At 59.6% G+C, this 17,451-nt stretch overlaps 2 protein-coding genes across 3 annotated transcripts; one reads left to right on the top strand and one right to left on the bottom strand.

Annotated features, from left to right (window-relative positions):
- Nucleotides 1-885: 885 nt before the first annotated feature.
- Nucleotides 886-9,760, bottom strand: OTOP2 (otopetrin 2). Its single transcript, XM_082370966.1, has 8 exons — nucleotides 9,361-9,760; nucleotides 8,907-9,083; nucleotides 8,302-8,653; nucleotides 7,545-7,681; nucleotides 6,337-6,395; nucleotides 5,781-5,914; nucleotides 3,277-4,154; nucleotides 886-1,419 (listed from the first exon to the last, which is right to left on the bottom strand). Exons 3-8 carry the CDS (start codon nucleotides 8,618-8,620, stop codon nucleotides 1,249-1,251), a joined length of 1,698 nt encoding a protein of 565 aa, XP_082227092.1. The 5' UTR covers nucleotides 8,621-8,653; nucleotides 8,907-9,083; nucleotides 9,361-9,760; the 3' UTR covers nucleotides 886-1,248.
- Nucleotides 9,761-9,967: 207 nt separating this feature from the next.
- On the top strand, nucleotides 9,968-16,443 carry USH1G (USH1 protein network component sans; the record flags this gene model as incomplete). Of its 2 annotated transcripts, XM_082374316.1 has the most annotated exons (3): nucleotides 9,971-10,274; nucleotides 12,519-13,736; nucleotides 14,695-16,443. In XM_082374316.1, the coding sequence occupies exons 1-3, from the start codon at nucleotides 10,111-10,113 to the stop codon at nucleotides 14,696-14,698; spliced, it is 1,386 nt and encodes a 461-aa protein (XP_082230442.1). In that variant the 5' UTR covers nucleotides 9,971-10,110. The 2 variants fall into 2 exon arrangements, with proteins under 2 accessions (XP_082230443.1, XP_082230442.1); XM_082374317.1 differs by lacking the exon at nucleotides 14,695-16,443 and having other exon boundaries at nucleotides 9,968-10,274; nucleotides 12,519-13,740.
- Between the last annotated feature and the right edge of the window lie 1,008 nt (nucleotides 16,444-17,451).

Below are 17,451 nucleotides of genomic sequence, written 5' to 3'. Positions count from 1 at the left end.
CTGTGCCCCTTCACCTGACTCGCTGGCCACCAATTCCGCCTCCCCTTCTAGCTGTTGGTGCCTCCTTTTCAATCTCTCTCTGCACCGTCTGACTTCCTCAGTCTCTCTGAGTCCACCTCTATATCCCCTCTCCCCACCTTTTTTTGGATCAAACCATTTTATTGAGGGGCTTCGGAGAGGGTCGAAGGGCTGGGAAAGCAGTGAGATCCCACACCCTCTGCCCTGCCAGGATCTCTCCAGCTTCACAGTCGCCCCATCTCTATATCTCTTGTGGAGTAGAAGCCAGAGGGCTTTGGAGAGGAGCCTCAGGGACCGCAGGGAGTGGGGTTGTGGGTAAGAGGAGGCCCAGGGGTTGAGAATCTGTGCCACCCAAGCCCTGTTTAGCTGTAACAGCCCTGTTATAAATTATAACAGCCTATGAATTGAAGTTGCGTTCCTGAAATGTTTCATTTGAGGGGAAAACAAAAGCGCTGATGCATGAAAAAAGTTTGAAAATTATTATTCTTAGTAGAAAGGCACTGGCTCCCTTTCGCTGTGTGACTGTGGGCAAGTCACTTTACCTCTCTGGGCCCCAGTTTTCTTCTTTGTAAAATCGTAGTTGGATTAGGTGAGTCCTTCCTAATCTTTCATGTGTCATGGAATACATTAAAAAATGTATATGTCACTTGAGGATAAAGCGAAGAGGAAGGTGGCAGCCTGGGTACTCCGGCCAGCCCCTCCCAGCCACCCAGGTACGAGTCTGTAACTAGTCTGTGACTCAGACTTGGCTCACCCACAGAAAAGCCTGAGACCTGAATATCTCCCGGGGCCCTTGCAGCTCCGACCCCAAGACCCCCTCCTGTGATCATCTTAGATGTGGCTGCTGGACACGAAGTGGTCACAGGGTGGGGCAGGGAGAACATCAGGTTTATTGGTTTCCAGCTCCAGGCGGCAGCACTGGCCAGGACACGGGGCTGGGGTAGGGGTGGAGCTAGAGTCTAGGACACTTCCAGATCTTGCCTGATCCTAGAAAGGGTGCAGGGAGAGGTCCTCCTCCCCCGCTTGCCCCATGCCCCAGGGATATGCATGTCCTGATTGTGATTTAAAAACTATCCTGGAAAAATAACTTTTGTGAAAATTCCACTCTGGGGCCGGCGGGGGAATGGGTAGTTACGTGGCATAGTGACGGCCAGCCTGGGGTTCATTCCCCGGGGGTCTCTGGGTGGGTGCATGAGCTGAGCCCCTCCTCCCCATGTCTCTAGTGGGGCTTCAGGACAGTATGTAGACCTCCAGCAGGCTGGAGACAGCATGCATGCGGTAGAAGATGCCGAAGGGCAGGCAGATGTTGACGATGGCTGCCCAGAGGGAGTAGCCGTAGAAGTCCACCTCCACGGTGTTGCTGAAGTGAGGGCGGGCCCCGAAGGCGGGCATGATCCACAGCTGTGGGGACAAAGGGGTGTCAGGACCTGGCCCGGACTCGTGCCAGTGGGTCGTTCCGTGGGCTTTGCTGGGTGGGGTGGGGGCAGGATGGGGGTCCCAGCCCTCTGGTTTTGTGGACAGCGAGGGCTGGGTGTTGCTGAGTGGGGACCTCGAGCATCTTGGGCAGGGCCTGGCACTCACTAAGGAGCTCAATAAATGTGCCCAACTGAACTTGCCTACCCCCCAGCCTAGGGCTCTGCCTGTGATCACATCTCCCACCCTCAATATGGCCCACTTGTGGGACTGGGGAAGGGGAGAAGAAGTCTCAATAGACGCTGTGAGAATTTGGAATAAATGGCCAAATCAGTAGCTCTCTCCTGGAGAGATGTGTGCAGGGTGGTGATGGTAGAATCACACAGGCCCAGGGCAGGGGTTCCGGATCCTGCCAGAAGGCTCCCCCAGCCCGGCCCTCTATGAGGTCTGCTCTCCAGCTCTGGCCCCGCACCCCACCCCCTTCCCGGGTCTGGGAGGAGGTTGAAGCTGAAATCCTGCTTCATCCCTGGCTATGAGCTCAGATAGTTCACATATGCGGTGTGAGGCAAAGAATAAAGGCTTCTAGGCTAACGCCCCTCCCCCCACCGCAAATGTATCACATCCTTGGGCACAGCACAGCCCAAATCTGAGCCTGCTTCTGTCCTATAAAATGAAGGAGTTGGAGATGATGCCCTCAGAGTTGATGCAGGCTCAGACACCTGGAGCAAAAGCGGCCTCCCAGGTGACTCCCGGCCTGTAGGCTCGGCCTTGGGAGAAGGTGAGGGGGTGCTGAGGCTGGGGGCCGCACCAAAAGTGGCCCAAGACAGGAGGAGGATTTGAGCTTTATTGCTTCTACTGGTAGGTCAGAGATGGGTGACGACTCTTTTTTTTTTAAAATAAGTTACCTATAGGAGGGGCAATATTGGCAGTGGGGACTTCACCAAGGATGCACCTCAATTAGGGCGTGTATTTCATGTAGACCCCACGGGGGTGGAATCCCTCTGGAGATGTGTTCTATATTGGGATATGCCCACATTAAGGCTGTTTTCTATATTAGGGGTATTTTTCTATCAGAGGTTATAGCTAAAAGGACTGTCTTTGCATTGAGCAAAACTTCACTGAGGTGTGCTCTCTCTTTGGGATATACTCACAGGGCTCCAAGTTTCTCTGTTAGAGATTTCCCTCCTGGGGATTATGTCTACACTGGGGCCTTTCTCTATTAGGTTGGAGCTACACTAGGAGCATTTCTCTGTTGGGATGCACCTTCACAAAGAGTGTTCTCGTACAGGGTGTATATTTGTATTGGGTGAAGTCTGCTGCTATACAGAGGAGTTTCTCTTGGAAAGGGGCCTTGCTGAATCACTGGGGAGGGGGCGACTGTTGTGGATGCCTCCCTCCCGGCCAGCCCGCCACTGCACTCTGCTGACAGACCCCTCACGCTTATGCTGGTCTCTGCCACTTCCTGTCGCTGCTCCGATTATTCTAAGAAGCAGGCTGGTCACAAGGTCCCGGGAAGAGTCACACCTCCCACCCGGGAGCAAGGGCCCCCACTCAGCTCCGTCTCACCTCCTCCCAGCCCGCACATCAGCATTCCCTAAGACCCCTCCAGCTCTGCCTAGATGCCAGAATGCCGGGATCTCATTCTCCCTGTGCTCCCTGAGATGCTGTTCGCCCCCGGGGCTGCACCTGACTCTCCCTGAACCTGCTCCTTTCCTAGAGAGCCAGACAATGCTCGAGTGGGCTGGGGGGCAAGACAGAGAGGGCCAAGCGAACAAACCTGAAAGAGCATCTTTCCTCGGCCTTCTCTTCCCCCCAGCCCACCCCCGTGTCTGCCCAGTTACTCACGATGATGTTGCAGAGCAGGAGAAACAGAGAAATGTCCTTCAAGCACCGGCATCTCCAGTGGCCCCTGGGGGCCGAGATGACGCTCACTGCTCCCTGAGGTCCTGCTGGGCTGGGGCCAACCAGCCTGGGGGCGGGTGGGCAGGCAGGCAAGGTGTGGAGGGTGTCCGGGCTGGCAAAGGTGAGGCCGTGGCAGGGCTCCTTGGGGGGAGTACCATGAGGCTCAGCCCCGGGGGGAGTCCGGTGGAGGCTCTCAACGATGAAAATGTTCTGGAAGGTGTGCTGGGCGATCACGAGCAGAGCGTGGGCCAGGCTGAGCCCCGCCAGCAGCTCCCTGGGTGTGCCCGCCACTGCAGCCACGATGGAGTAGTAGGAGATGGCGTACTGGCCCAGGGCGGCACCCACCAGCAGAGCCACGTCCAGGCTGCGCGTGGGGTTCTTATGGTGGTCCATGGCCCGGCGGTCAAAACGGTAGATGACTGAGCCACTCAGGCTGACCAGGGTCATGAGCCCCAGACAGACGATGTTGAAGCTGTAGTAGATGACCAGGGCCTGCTGGGCGCGGCCCCTCTCCCCACTCACTTGGACCTCGTAGATGATGAAGACGGCCAACCCCACCACAAAGAGCATCAGGCCCAGGATCGGGCCGGCAAAAAAGGTCTCCCGGAAGAGGCTGAGCAGGGACGGGGTGTGGCTGTGGCCATGGGCAGAGGAGGCCAGCAGCCTGCCCACGTTCTTCCACATGACGTAGAGCATGGTGGAAGCAAAGAGGCTGTACTCGATGTTGAAGGGGTACAGGTAGAAGTAGCCCTGCTGGAAGATCTGGCAGACGGCCGTGTTGCAGGAGCAGACTTCTCCGACTGGGCTGCCCGCACGCTCCACTGTGGAGAGGGGGACGCGGAGCTGCACTGCCCTCCCACCTTCCTGGAGGCCCCCACCTGAAGAACCTCACCCCTCGACTGTGACCTTTGGAAGGGCAGGGCTGCTATCCGTCACCACTGTATTCCAAATGCCTACACAGGGCCTGGCACGTTCGTTCATGCCACAGATATTTATTGAGCACCTACTATGTGCCAGAAACTGTGGGACACACCAGTAAACCCTAGCCAGGGCTCGATTAAGAAAGATAAAATCTGAACTATGGAGCTGCCCGCTTCATCCTGTCCCATTCCTGCAGAAAAACACTCCCAACCCTTCCCCACCAGTAATGACCCCTGGCTGCCCAAGATAGGCAAGGCTCTGGTCCTAATAGAAGGTGGCCTGCTTGGCAACCCTTAAAATTCAAGCTGCCTCTTAGCTCTCCCCAACATCTGCTTCAGCCAGAAAGCAGCTGCTGTGCCCAGATCTCAACCGTGACCTCCTGTCACTTCGGTTTGTACCATACTGATAGGAATCTCATCCTGCATCCAGAGTGTGCTCTGCTCTGTAAGATTCCTCGGGCCTTGGCAGACAGCTCTTTTGATCCCCAGAACTATCTCAGCTGGTTTTGCCGAAGAAGGAACTGAGCCTCACTCAGAGAAAGTGGCTTGTGATGGCAGAGCTGACACAAATGACGTGACTCTCACGCCTGAGGCAGGTACCTCTCTGCACATAGGGTCGTGCAGCCCTAGCACATAAGGTCGCCCACCTCCCTGGGCTGGGTTTAACCATCCTCAGGAACCCTCTGTATGTGAAGAATGGCCCTTTTCAGTCCTGCTGGGCTGGGATCTCCTGTAGGCCTGGATCCATGCTTTCCATTCCTGGACCCTCCCATACTGGGTGTGCGTGTGTATTCAGGCAAGGTCCAGGTGGACTTGGTCATCTAGTCTGATCCTGGCTGGTGGCGGGGGGGAGAGGGGGCTAGAGAAGTCCAGAGAACCAGGACCAGGGGGACTGTGGGCTCATTCTTCTTCAGCATAGCATATTGGTTCAAAGCAAAGATGGATCTCAACCCTAGTTCTCCAATTTCAAGCTCTGTGACCTCAGGTAAGCTACTTAACCTCTCTATGCCTTAGTTTCTGCATCCATAACATGGGAGTACTAATAGTACCCATCTCATAGGGAGGTTGCAAGGGTTAAGTAAGATGGTGCTTAAGACACTTGGCACAGTGCCTGACATATAGAGCTCAGTGAATTGTCACCGTCGTTATTGCGATTATTACTTCTACCTTCTCCACATCAGGCACTCCCTTCTGATCCCACGCTTCCACCATTGAGCCACCCTGCCTCCCTTCCCCTCTTTCTACCTTGATCACTCTTGCCCTTTCTTCCTGGAGCATGAATCCCTTCTTTGGTGGGATGGAGACCTGGACAGTGGGACCAAGGCTGTACTGTCCAGGATGAAAAAATGCTCCCCTACACTCTTCCTCCTGGGCCACCCACATCTAAACTTCTCCAGAGGCATAGCCTGGAGCAGGAGGAGGTCCCTGGCCTCCACCTTCGCCTCCGTGCCCTCTACAAGCCCACAAAGCACCCAGCCCGAGGCCTGGCTGCCACGGGACCAGGGTTAGTCCGAAGTGAGCACTCACCGTCCAGAACGCGGCGGGTATGGCTGGTGTTGCCGTGAGAACTGCTGAGGGAATGGGCCTGGTGCACCGATTCGTCCACCACGGCTGCCATCCAGATGGCCAGGTTGGTGGTGAGTGTGAACATGAGACCACATCTGTTTGGGGAGGGAGAGCAAAGAGGCCAGTGAGAGTCTTTGGCTCATGTTGGGTCCCCGGCGTGGTGGAGAGTTGGGGATGCTCTCCTGGGAGATGGTGCTGAGAAGCGAGAAAGCAGGCAGACCCCTGTGTGAACAGGGAAGCTGAGTTTGGAAGGAACACTTAGCCTGGCTGAGATGCCTCCCAAAAGAGGGCTGGGGGTGTCATGGGGTTCAGCACGCCATCTCACCAAGCACATCCCCCATACCCCCAGCAGAGGGTGGTGGAAATCAGGCCGACAAAGCCAGGGGGCCTTGGCTGAAACCCCACCTGGGGGCAGAAAGAGGACCCATGCCCCAGGTTGGGAAGCGCTCATCTCATGCCAGGTGAGCCCAGCCCCTGGGCACGGACGTTGAGCCACGGACATGGAGCAGGCACTCACCGAGTCAGGTCCAGGTGGGTGTGAACACAGTCTTTAGCGGAGACGCAGAGAAAGTAAGTCTGTGTTGAGAGAGAGTGGTGGGGTCATCTACTCTGCAGACGGGCTCAAGCCGGAGCGCCCGGGTCCATGCCCAGCACTAGGTTCTTACCAACTCAAGAGCCCTCCTACTACATGATCGAGTTTATTTCAGCTTTACAAAGTGAGATGTGAGCTTTTCTCTCTTTCTATTCTCTGGAGCGATTTGTACAAAATAGTTCTCTGTTCTTTAAAAGTTTGCAAAATGCCACCTGTAAACTCTCTGGGCTTGGTGTTTGTTTTCTGTTTCTTTGCAGGGTGGAATTTTGACTGCCTAGTTATTTATCCCTGTGAGCGAGGCCAGCCTCAGAAAGAATCTAAGGGGCTTCTCAGCTCTCTCTGGCAGTATCCCTGCCTCACCCTCATCCTTTGCTGCCCTGCAAGTCCCCGCTCTCACCTGGCTGCCCACAAATCCTTGCTGTGGTGTTTACTGATGTTGGGGTGTCTGTATTTCCATTTTGCCTGAGTATTCTTTAAAGTCATAAAATGTAAAATTAAAACTATATAAATGCCGAAGTCATAAATGTGTTAAATTGTGGAAATCTGGGCAGTAGGGGTGATGTTTTAAGAGAGGGAACCATACACGTGGTCATTCTGGGCTGGGGAGGGTTCGGGTCCCATGTAAGACCAGTCCTGCCTCAGCTCAATCAGAAGATCTTTCCAAGTGTTATTCATGCAACAAATAAAAACGTGAATTTGTTTGAAAAATCCCATATACAGGATACCCTATTTCCTGAAAAAATACAGAATATAGGGAACATGGCTGGGGCCAAACTGGCCATGCCCACAGCAGGACGCTGAGCTGAGACTGATGCCCTCTATGGGCACCCAAGGAGGGCAGGTCAGGTTCCAGGAGACAGAGCAGCTGCCACAACTGACACCTCCTAGGTGTTAACTACTGGCACTGCTTAAGTTGAAATGAAATTGCAGGGCCCCTAAGTAGGCACTCACATTCGGATATTACTTCATTACCAAGTGCTTCCAGATTTATGGACTCATGTGATCTGCACTACAGTCCTATCCCCACCCTAATCGATTGCTCAGCGTAGACGTGGAGTGGAGCTCAGATCGCCTGACTCCAAGCCCCGTGTTGGCTCTTTTCCACCACACTCAGGGACACTCCTCCCACCCACCTGGACAATGACAAACACGGCCTGGGTCAGAGGGTACAGGATTTTGATGGCTGACTGGCACTCAAAGGAACTGGAGTAGTAGCCGGTCTTGAAGACATCCATGACGAGAGTGCAGATCCCAAACAGCACCAGCCCACCTGGGAATGAGGGGTGAGGGGTGGATCAGAGAGGCAGGAGAAAATGATTACAGATTTGAGGATGGATGGCCAAAGAGTTGGATGATTGGGTGGATGGATGGATGAATGGGGTAAGTGAGAAGATGGATGGAAGGATGGATGGAAGGATAGGTGGGTGATGAATGGGTGGATGGAAGGATGGATGGAAGGACAGGTGGATGGTGAATGGGTGGATGGAAGGATGAGTGTGTGATTGAGTGGGTGGATGGATGGATGTCCTATTGAGCCCCCATCCCTTTGGGGCTGCATAGATAAAGGGAAGGGCCCTAGAGAGGCTCTTTCAACTGCAGCTGTCATCTGTTTTCTGCTCTCCATCAGTCTCTCCCATGGCCATCCTCTTTCAATCTTTAGAAAGGGCAGAGAAGTTCCACTCCATCCCTCTCTTCATCCCTCTTCCAGGATTCTTTCCCTTTCTCTTCTCCCTCAGTCACAGCCCTCCTCACTCTCAGACACATCTAGCCTTGGGGGGTGGGGACTTCTCACCGGTCTACCTCGAAGGGCACCCAGCAATTCCTGCGGGAGCCCCAGCCTCCAGCTCCCCGCCTGGGCCGCCCCACCTCCGCCCGCACCTCCCCTGGCACCTCGGAGCCAGATGGGGCCCGCGTGCGCGTCCCGGTGGGGGACGGCGTCGGTGTCGGGGCAGCGCACGGTGCGAAGGAGGTAGAAGAGGATCCAGAGCACAGCCACCAGCATCATGGTGGTGAGCAGGGCGAACACGTCGGTGTCGTACACCGCCACCTTGTTGAAGGCGCCGCCGCTGATGAGCGTGCCGGCGAGAAGCAGCACGTTCACGGCCAGCAGCACGGAGAGCAGGCGGCCGCCCTTCTTCCACACCTCGCGGCGGGCTGCCCGCGGTGCCGGCGGGCTCTCCTTGGGGCCCGTGGGCGGCTCCTCGGACATGGCAGAGGCGACTGGAGGAGGTTGGAGGGGTCACTGTCGGGGAGGAGCGGACAGGACCCCAGGTCAGCCTCCAGGGCTCTCCTTCCTCCATCTTATCCCTAGATTTGGGGACCCGAGGGGCGGGGGCTGCGGGTGGTGAAGGAAGCGCTGGGAAGGGGAAGAGAAAAGCCCACTCTGCCGGTCTCGCGCTCGACGGGAGGAAAAGAGAAGCGGCTGCAGCCCCGTCGGACCCCGTCCAAGATTCCCACTCCCCAAATCCGTCGGCCGGCTAGCCAGGGGCACCCACCTGGCTGGGCCGGGAGCCCGCGCTGAGCTGGGGGTCGGGGGGCGGCGAGTGCGTCCTCTCTCTAACGCCGGGATGGACGGGCGCTTTATACCGGGGAGGGCAGGGTGATTTACAGCCGCGGGAGCTCAGCTCCATAAACCTCTCAGTCTCACTCACGTGATCCATCTTTTTCCCGGGCTGAATTTAGGGAAGAGCGTGCGGAGGCAGACAAGGTGAGATTTATATTTACCCGTTAAGAGGCGCCCCCTCCCCCGCCGCCCTGTCACCTCGGCGCAGCCAGCCTCGGGCGCGGCCCGGCACTGCGGCACCCAGCGGGCACCCCGCCCCCGGCGCCCAGCGCGCCCTGGCGCCCCGCTCTCCTGACGCCCAGAGCCCTGAGAGCTGACGCTCAACAGACGCCCCCCCAAGGGCCCGCAGGCACCCCGACGCCCTCCCAGCCCCCGCGGCCCTGGACCTTTGTGCTCCTCTCTTGCTGCCCCAAGATCGGGACCCTAATGCCCCTTCCCCGACACCCTCACAGTGATCGAAGTTCCCTCTTCCGCTATCCCTTCCCCTGGTTCCTGCTGCGCTGGATGCTGCCGAGTCGGACTTGCGTACGAAGTTCTCGGCCAGTCTTCTAGCGCCTCCTGCTGGAGCGCGGCTGGCCCGCCTCGCGCGAGACTGTGGCAGCCGGGACAGCCGTGTCCCGATCGCTGACGGTCTGGCGGTCGGTCCTCATAACCCTCTTAGGCCCATTGTCCAAGGGGTCAGGACTGCCCTCAGACAACCCTCCCCAGCCCTTGGCCCGTTCCCTTGACGCTTAGAGACATCGGGGGCCGCAGCGCCGCGGCTCTAGTGAAGACAGACCTCGGACTGTCCCCAGACTGGGCCTCACGGGGCGGGACGCCGGGGTGGGCACTTTTGGAGAGAGGCCGGGCCCGGTGTGCTCGGGAGCAGGGAGTTTAGGACCCAGGGGCAGCCCGGGGCGGCCCTCTGGGCAGCGGGAGATCCTCCCCCCACCTTCCCCGCCGGCTGAGCGGCTCAGATGTCCGAGTAGCGGCGGCTCTGGCGCTCCGCATCCTCTGTCTGCGGCGGCGGGGGCTGGCGGCCCCGGCCCCTGCCCGGCCCCCTCCTCCAACCCCATGCCTCAGCTCTAACCCCGCCGCCCTCCCCCGCGGGGGGCATTTCCCCGGGTCCCCTGCCCGCCCCGTCCAAGTCAGGCGCCATGAACGACCAGTACCACCGGGCGGCTCGGGACGGCTACCTGGAACTCCTCAAGGAGGCCACCAGGAAGGAGCTGAACGCCCCCGACGAGGATGGCATGACCCCCACCCTCTGGGCTGCTTACCACGGCAACCTGGAGTCACTGCGCCTCATCGTGAGTCGAGGGTGAGTACCCCCCTGTCCCCACCCAGGCCCCGCCGGGGAGGACTGAGAGTCTCAGGGCCGCTCTAGGCCCCTGAGACGCCACCCCCCAACTCCACGGCATCTCCCCCCCCCCCCCTGCTGAGCCACCCTCTTCCCTAGGACAGACCCTAAGGTGGAACCTTGGAGATTGGCAGTCGTGGGAGGAGGAAACAAACTGAGGCCTGTGACATTTGTGACCTGGATGTGGGGCTAGGAGGAGAGGGACTGGGACATGGGGGTCCATGATTGTGGGAGGGGCTTCAGAGTGAGGAGAAGGTGGGAGGGATCTCCTGGGTGGGTAGCACCAGGAAGCAAGAGTGAAGGGCATAGTGAGACTGGGAGAGAAAGAGCAGACGCCTCAGAGGGGCCGGAAGTGGGGCTGGGAAAGGAGAAGCTCTTCACTGCCCACCCCCAGCCTGTGGTCCAAGGGGTCCAGCCGGCACCCACACCTCCCCACACACTGGATTTCACACAGCTCTCTCCCTGCTCGTTCCTGGGATTTGCGGGCACTGTCCACAGTACCAAGTGTCACTCGGTTCAGCCACCCCATTAACTCCCTCTGTGCCCCTCCCCCACCACGGGCTCCATCACCCTCCCTTTGGAGTTGTCTGGGGGGAGGAGTGGGCATTGAATCCAGGTGCCAGGGAAGGGGTTCGGAAGTAGCAGCTGAGGAACGTGGCGTCCAGGGCCACTGACATGGGCTCCCTACGGCTGAATGACCCTGTGGACAGCTTGCCAGCCCCAGCGGTTTAATAAAGAGAAGTCAGGTTGACCTGGGGACCAGGACGGCCTGGACAAGGAAAAGGGATGTATGAGATGCCCCAGGAGGGTTAACGTGAACATCTCAGGCCCTGGGAAATCATGGTGGAGGGAAAGGGGCCCAGCTGGTCTGGTGCCAGGAGCTGGCCTGTGGTTTGAGCATGGGGTAGGTGGGGAACCCCCCTTTGCCCTCCCTCCACAGCTGCTCCCCAGGCCCAGCAACAGGTGGAAGCAGCCCCTCAGATCAGGCAGCTGAACCATGTTCCAAGACGCCGAGACTGGCCCCTGTCCACGTGAAGAGGGCACACAGTGATCTGCCATCCTGCTCCCCCCTTGGAGAGATTCGTGGGAGGAGGGGACTAGGGGGCCCCCCTTGGTGCACCAAAACCCCCAGCTCCTACAGAGGGTGAGGGTTGGCACTTGATGGGGTGTGGGCCAGATGCCCAGTAGCTCCTTTCTCGAAGGACTTGAAGACCAGTAATGGAAGTGGGGAGGGGAATGCGGGGGTGGGGGGCTGGGGAGTGTGGGCAGGAGCTGTTGAGACAATGAAGTGATTCTTCCTTCAGCCCTTCGGGGTGGCCTCCTCATTAGAGTGGGGCAGAGGGCCTGAGCTAGGTCCCTGAGGGCGGGGCAAGCTTGGAGGAGCCAGGGCGAGGGTGCCCAAGGGGGGGCACAGTCTGGCGCGGAGGGTGTTGGAGGGGGCTGCGTGGGTCCCTCGGACCTGCCCGAGCCAGCCGCCTCACAGGGCTCCCGAAGATGGGGCCGCCCCGGGAGGGGAGGGCAGCTGGGCCCAGGCTGCAGGCTGCCCTTCCCCTCTCCTCCCCTCCAGTCCTGGCTGCCCCCATGCTCCCCTCCTGGCCCAGGCCAAGACCCGACACCTGCTCTCACACGCGGCCTTGCCAGGCCTGGCCCTGCTCCCTGCAGACGTGGCCGTGCCCGGCGACACGCGGGCGCGCACCCTCACACACCCCCCCAGGGCTCAGGCCCAGCACACACAACCCTCTCGTCCTCTTTTTCGGTCACTCCTGCACAGGCAGCCACACTCGCCGCCGTGCCCGCCTAGAGACCCAGACTCGGCCCTGGCCCACCACCTCTCTGGGCCAGCTCCCCGCCGGGCTCCATGAATAATTCACTCCTTTCTCTCTGGGCATTAAATATTTATCCCCTGAGATTCCCAGCCCGCAGGTCTCTTGGGGAAGGCCCCGCCCCGGCCCCGCCTTCTCTGTCGCCCCACCCACTGCGAGCCCGGAGCCATCTTTAACCCTGGGCTCGCTCGAGCTGCGTCCGGTGGCTCCGGGCTGCGTGTCTCGCGGAGTCGGAGGAGAGAGCGCAGGCCGTCGAGTCCCTCTGGTGTGCCCGTGGGGAAGCTCATCCAGGCTGGGCGCTCCCCGCCACCGGCAGCCGCTGCCGACTGCCTGCCTGAGCTTGCGATGGCTCATCACCCCTCCCCGCGTGTCTTCCCTGCAGGGGTGACCCGGACAAGTGTGACATCTGGGGCAACACGCCCCTGCACCTGGCAGCTTCCAATGGCCACCTGCACTGCCTCTCCTTCCTGGTGTCCTTCGGGGCCAACATCTGGTGCCTGGATAACGACCTCCACACGCCGCTGGACATGGCGGCCATGAAGGGCCACCTGGAGTGCGTGCGCTACCTGGACTCCATCGCGGCCAAGCAGAGCAGCCTCAACCCCAAGCTGGTGGGCAAGCTGAAGGACAAGGCCTTCCGCGAGGCGGAGCGGCGCATCCGCGAGTGCGCCAAGATGCAGCGCAAGCACCACGAGCGCATGGAACGGCGCTACCGGCGCGAGCTGGCCGAGCGCTCGGACGCGCTCAGCTTCTCCAGCCTCACGTCCAGCACCCTGAGCCGCCGGCTGCAGCATCTGGCGCTCGGCAGCCACCTGCCCTACTCGCAGGCCACGCTGCACGGCACCGCCAAGGGCAAGACCAAGATCCAGAAGAAGCTGGAGCGGCGCAAGCAGGGCGGCGAAGGCACCTTCAAGATCTCCGAGGACGGCCGCAAGAGCGTGCGCTCGCTCTCGGGCCTGCAGCTGGGCAGTGACGTGATGTTTGTGCGCCAGGGCACCTACGCCAACCCCAAGGAGTGGGGCCGCGCCCCGCTCCGGGACATGTTCCTCTCCGACGAGGACAGCGTCTCCCGTGCCACACTGGCGGCCGAGCCTGCGCGCTCGGAGGCCAGCACCGACTCAGGCCACGACTCCCTGTTCACCCGCCCGGGCCTGGGCACCATGGTGTTCCGCAGGAACTACCTGAGCAGCGGACTGCACGGCCTGGGCCGCGAGGACGCGGCCCTGGACGGCGCGGGCACGCCGCGGGGTCGGCTTCAGAGCTCCCCCAGCCTCGACGACGACAGCCTGGGCAGTGCCAACAGCCTGCAGGACCGCAGCTGCGGGGAGGAGCTGCCCTGGGACGAGCTGGACTTGGGCCTGGATGAGGACCTGGAGCCCGAGACGAGCCCGCTGGAGACGTTCCTGGCCTCCCTGCACATGGAGGACTTCACCTCCATCCTGCGGCAGGAGAAGATCGACCTCGAGGCGCTCATGCTGTGCTCGGACCTCGACCTCCGCAGCATCAGCGTCCCCCTGGGACCCCGCAAGAAGATCATGGGGGCCGTGCGGAGGCGGAGGCAGGCGCTGGAGCGCCCACCGGCCCTGGAGGACACAGAGTTGTGAGTGCCCAGAGCCTCGGCGGGGATGGGAAGATAGGGCTTGTAAGGCCCTGGGGTGGGCGTGGATCTGTCTGCCTTTTCGGATGGGGGCTAATTAGGTCGCCGTCAGTTCCAAGAGGCCCCACGTATTTACCCCCAATTCGGAAAAAGAAGCTGCCAATTTACATTGCTGATGTCAAATGCACCTCGATTTTGAAGAAGTCAAAATGCAGGAAAATGGGTGTTTTTGTATGGATGAGACCCAGTAGTCATAGTAATCACAGCCGGGACGTTTTGAGCCCTCCCCTCTCCTGGGTACTGGAGTCGCCCTTGCACAAGTCCTCTCATGTGCAGGGGCTATATCATCCCCATTTTACAGGTGAGCAAGTGGAGGTTCAGAGGCTTAGAGTAGCTCACCCAAGGTCCTGCTGCTGCTCAGTGCAGAGCTGGGCCTGATCCCTGGTCTGTGTGGCTCTAGAGCCTAGGGAGGACAAGGCGACTCCCGTGGGATGGAGGGTGTGGCAGCCAGTCATCTCACCAAATGCCCAAGCCCTCAAGGCAGATATTTTACCTACTGGTCCCTGAACCTTGTAACCAGAAACATGAGCAGATGCTCTCAACAGGGCCAACGGTGGCCTTGAGGGCAGAGTTGTCATGTTCAAAAAGCCATCATGGGGAGCCCAAGGCTGCTGTCAAACTGGCAATGCTGTTGGCCCATCCCTGCCCTGACTCTCCATCCTGGCATCCCACAAGCCCAGCAAACACCGCCGCCCCCTTTTGGTATCTATGGCCCTTACCCTGCATGGCTGGGCAGGGCTGGGTTTGGGAGGAAGTCTGGTTTAGAGTTGGGGGCCAGCGTCCCCACCCCTGATCATCAGTCTGCCTAGAGAGGGTAAGTGGTCAGAATATTTGGTCCTGGCTTAAAATGCTGTCTCCAAAGGCCCTTATCTGAGGTCCATTTCTGTCTCTCTCTCCACAGATAACAGGGGCTCCTATCCCCATACCAAAAAGAGTTGCAAGTTGCCACAACCCACGGTGGGACCGCGAGGTCCTCACAGTTGCCAGCCCTGCGGCTCCTCAGCCGCTTCCCGGGAGCAAGGACCACGCGGGACATCTCCCTTGAAAGCCTGTCCCCACTCTGCCGCAGAGGGTATGGCCTGGAGGCACTTGGAAGGCCAAGAGAGTGACTCAGAACATCAATACTGAGGGGTCCTGGGGCCCCTAAGCCACCTCTCTCTGAGTGGCTCTAAAGCACGCGTGCATTCGTGGAAGGCCAGCCCCAGTGCCAGGGCAGGGGCCACTAGATGACCAGCCCATCAGAGCTGGATGGGAGCGTGTGGTGCGAGTGGGCATGGCTTGTCCTGGGGCCGCTGTCTGTCCCCACCCCTCCTCTAAGGGTCCTGTGGTCTGCTCAGTCTGGAGACTCCCCTCCTACATTTTTGTGCAGGAAGAGTTTGGGCTGCCTCCCCTCCCCCTGTGCACCCCAGAGGGGAGGTTCCCAGCTAGACTCTTCAGCCAAATGCCCCAGCTTTAGTCCCCACCCCGCCCCAAGCACGGCCGGGCCCCTTCTCCTTCTCCCACTGGCCATGCTGGGGAGGTGGAGTGCCAGGCTGGGCTGGGGTGGGGGTGACCGGTGCCCTTCCAGCCTACCCCGGGGTGGGGCCCAGCCTGACTCCGCCCTCCCCACCCTGTCCTTCTCCACTCACTCTCTCCTTGGTTGTGCAGCCCGGTGCCCCCAACCCCAGGGACCCCAGAGGGTCAGGGCAATAGATCCAAGGTGCTAGAGCGACTGGCTACAGTATTATGGCCTCGAGGCTCGGCGGGCATCTCTGGGCTGGGGAAAGGCATCTGCCAACTGGCTCAGAGTCTCCCAGGCCCAAACCAGGCAGAGACTGGTTGTGGCTGGGTGTCCAGCCTCGTGTGGGCAAGTCCTGCCACGTGGACACGGGAGCCTGAGGATGTGGATAGTCTAAACTGCTGATTGCCCCCAGGTCCCCAGGGCTCTGGGCAAGGACTGGAAGCAGCTGGGTGGCTGCCTGATTCTGTGTGGGTAGCGGGTAGGGGGGAGTTCTGCACGGGTCCCTGCTCTGTGATGCTGGTGAGACCAGGGGAAAGGCCAGCCTCAGAGGGTCCTCAGACCAAGGTCACGGATGTGGGAGGGTCACTCAGGAGCCCACACGGTGTGCACATATACACCGCATGCAGATGTGCCCTTCCTCCTCTGTCAACAATGGTGCCCCCATCCCTGACCTTCAGCTTGGGAAGCAGCTCCTACCGGGAGCATTGCCACAGCCCCCAGCTCCTTCCTGGGCCCCCCTTGGCTGGTGCAGGGGAGAGAGAACCCCCCCAAAACGCCACAGGCCTCCCTCTGGTGTGTCTGTCTGAGCGTGAGTCCCTGGGCACACACCTGCTCAGAGCTGGGGGCGTGATGGAGGTGGTCCCTGTCCCCACACTGAAGGCTTGGTCGCCTGCCACTGCCACCCTGAGCCCACCGCAGTCCTTCCCCCCGTCCTCTGGGCCTGGGGCCACCCCCATGTGCCGACTTGACTTTCCCGAAGCCCCAGGTGCTGCCTTTTCTCTCCTGTTCCCTGTCTGTATACGGCCTCAGCCCCCTCCCTGTTCTCTCAGTGCTGGGGTGGGGCGGGCTCCCCGATTCCCACCACTGTACAAAGTACCCCTCCCTCAGGCTCATTATAATTTTTGTAGAGAACGTTCTCCATCCTTGTCATGCCTGTGTCTTGTTTTAATCATTTGGGGTTGGGAGACGGGTAGGGTGAAGAAAGCAAGAGGGTGGAGGCGGGAGAGGGAGAGGGTCTTTTTGTGCCTATGAGGACTTGACCCTCTTCCTTGGAGGGGGTCCTGGGATAGATGGTAGGGCCCTCCCCCACCCCATGCATCTCTGCAGGGCCCTCCCTCATCCCCGAGTCTTCACCTTGCTCTCTCTCTGGACCCAGAATTTAGAGCTGAGGGAGAGGGAGGGTTCAGAAGAACTGGGACAGGAGACCCCCCAGCAGCTGAGTGAGGAGGATGGCCCAGGCCTGTCCGCTGCAGCTGCTGAGGGCAGGTCAACACTTCCTGCCTTCCCACCAGGTCTGCCTGAGCTTCTCCAGACATGGGCAGATGCTGTACACTAGGAGTCTGTCACCTATCACCAAGGTCCCATGAGCCCTGATCTCAAGGCCCCAGCCCACCCCTGGGAGGCCTCCAGTGGGGTCTCCATTTCCCTCATCACCCCAGGCAGCTCATGTGGCAGCCCTATTTAGAACCCTCCTTTCTCCCAGGGGTAAGGCTTCCCCTTAAGCTGCAGGACAATGGGCTCTGTTTTCTTAGTCAAGTCTGGGAAAGAGCCCTGGAGTCATTTTGTTTCATTCCCTAAGGCTGCTGGGCCAAGTGCTTCTGCCAAGGGCACTTCAAGACAGCCTCTTCCCTCCAGCATCATCAGAAAGGTCCACAGGACGTTAGTGCAGCAAGATCGCCTAGCAACCATCTCGTGATTCTAGGCCACCTCCCTCCACTTTACGGATGGAAAACCTGAGCCCTATGGAGGGGAAAGTCCTGACCCAGAACACAGGCCTCCTGACTGCTGCCATGCTCTCCTCGCCCCCAGGCTGCCAAGGGGGCCAATAAAGACGCGAGATTCTGCCCTCGGATGCTCCTCGTGGTTCCTCTGCCCTGCGACCCCTACTGGCCGTCCTGGTCACTGCACCTACCTCACGAAAGACCAGCCTCCTGGCGC

This window comes from Balaenoptera borealis (genome assembly GCF_965194805.1).
Source record: "Balaenoptera borealis genome assembly, chromosome: 20".
Lineage (NCBI taxonomy): Eukaryota > Metazoa > Chordata > Mammalia > Artiodactyla > Balaenopteridae > Balaenoptera > Balaenoptera borealis.
This window is presented reverse-complemented; position numbering and strand designations above follow the sequence as displayed.

Coding starts and splice junctions, on each gene's coding strand:
- OTOP2 (XM_082370966.1), bottom strand. CDS start 8,620: ATGTCCGAGGAGCCGCCCACGGGCCCCAAGGAGAGCCCGCCGGCACCG. Junction 7,682..8,301: donor GGGCCCCATCTGGCTCCGAG/GTGCCAGGGGAG, acceptor CCTCATTCCCAG/GTGGGCTGGTGCTGTTTGGG. Junction 6,396..7,544: donor CCGTGTTTGTCATTGTCCAG/GTGGGTGGGAGG, acceptor CTCTCAACACAG/ACTTACTTTCTCTGCGTCTC.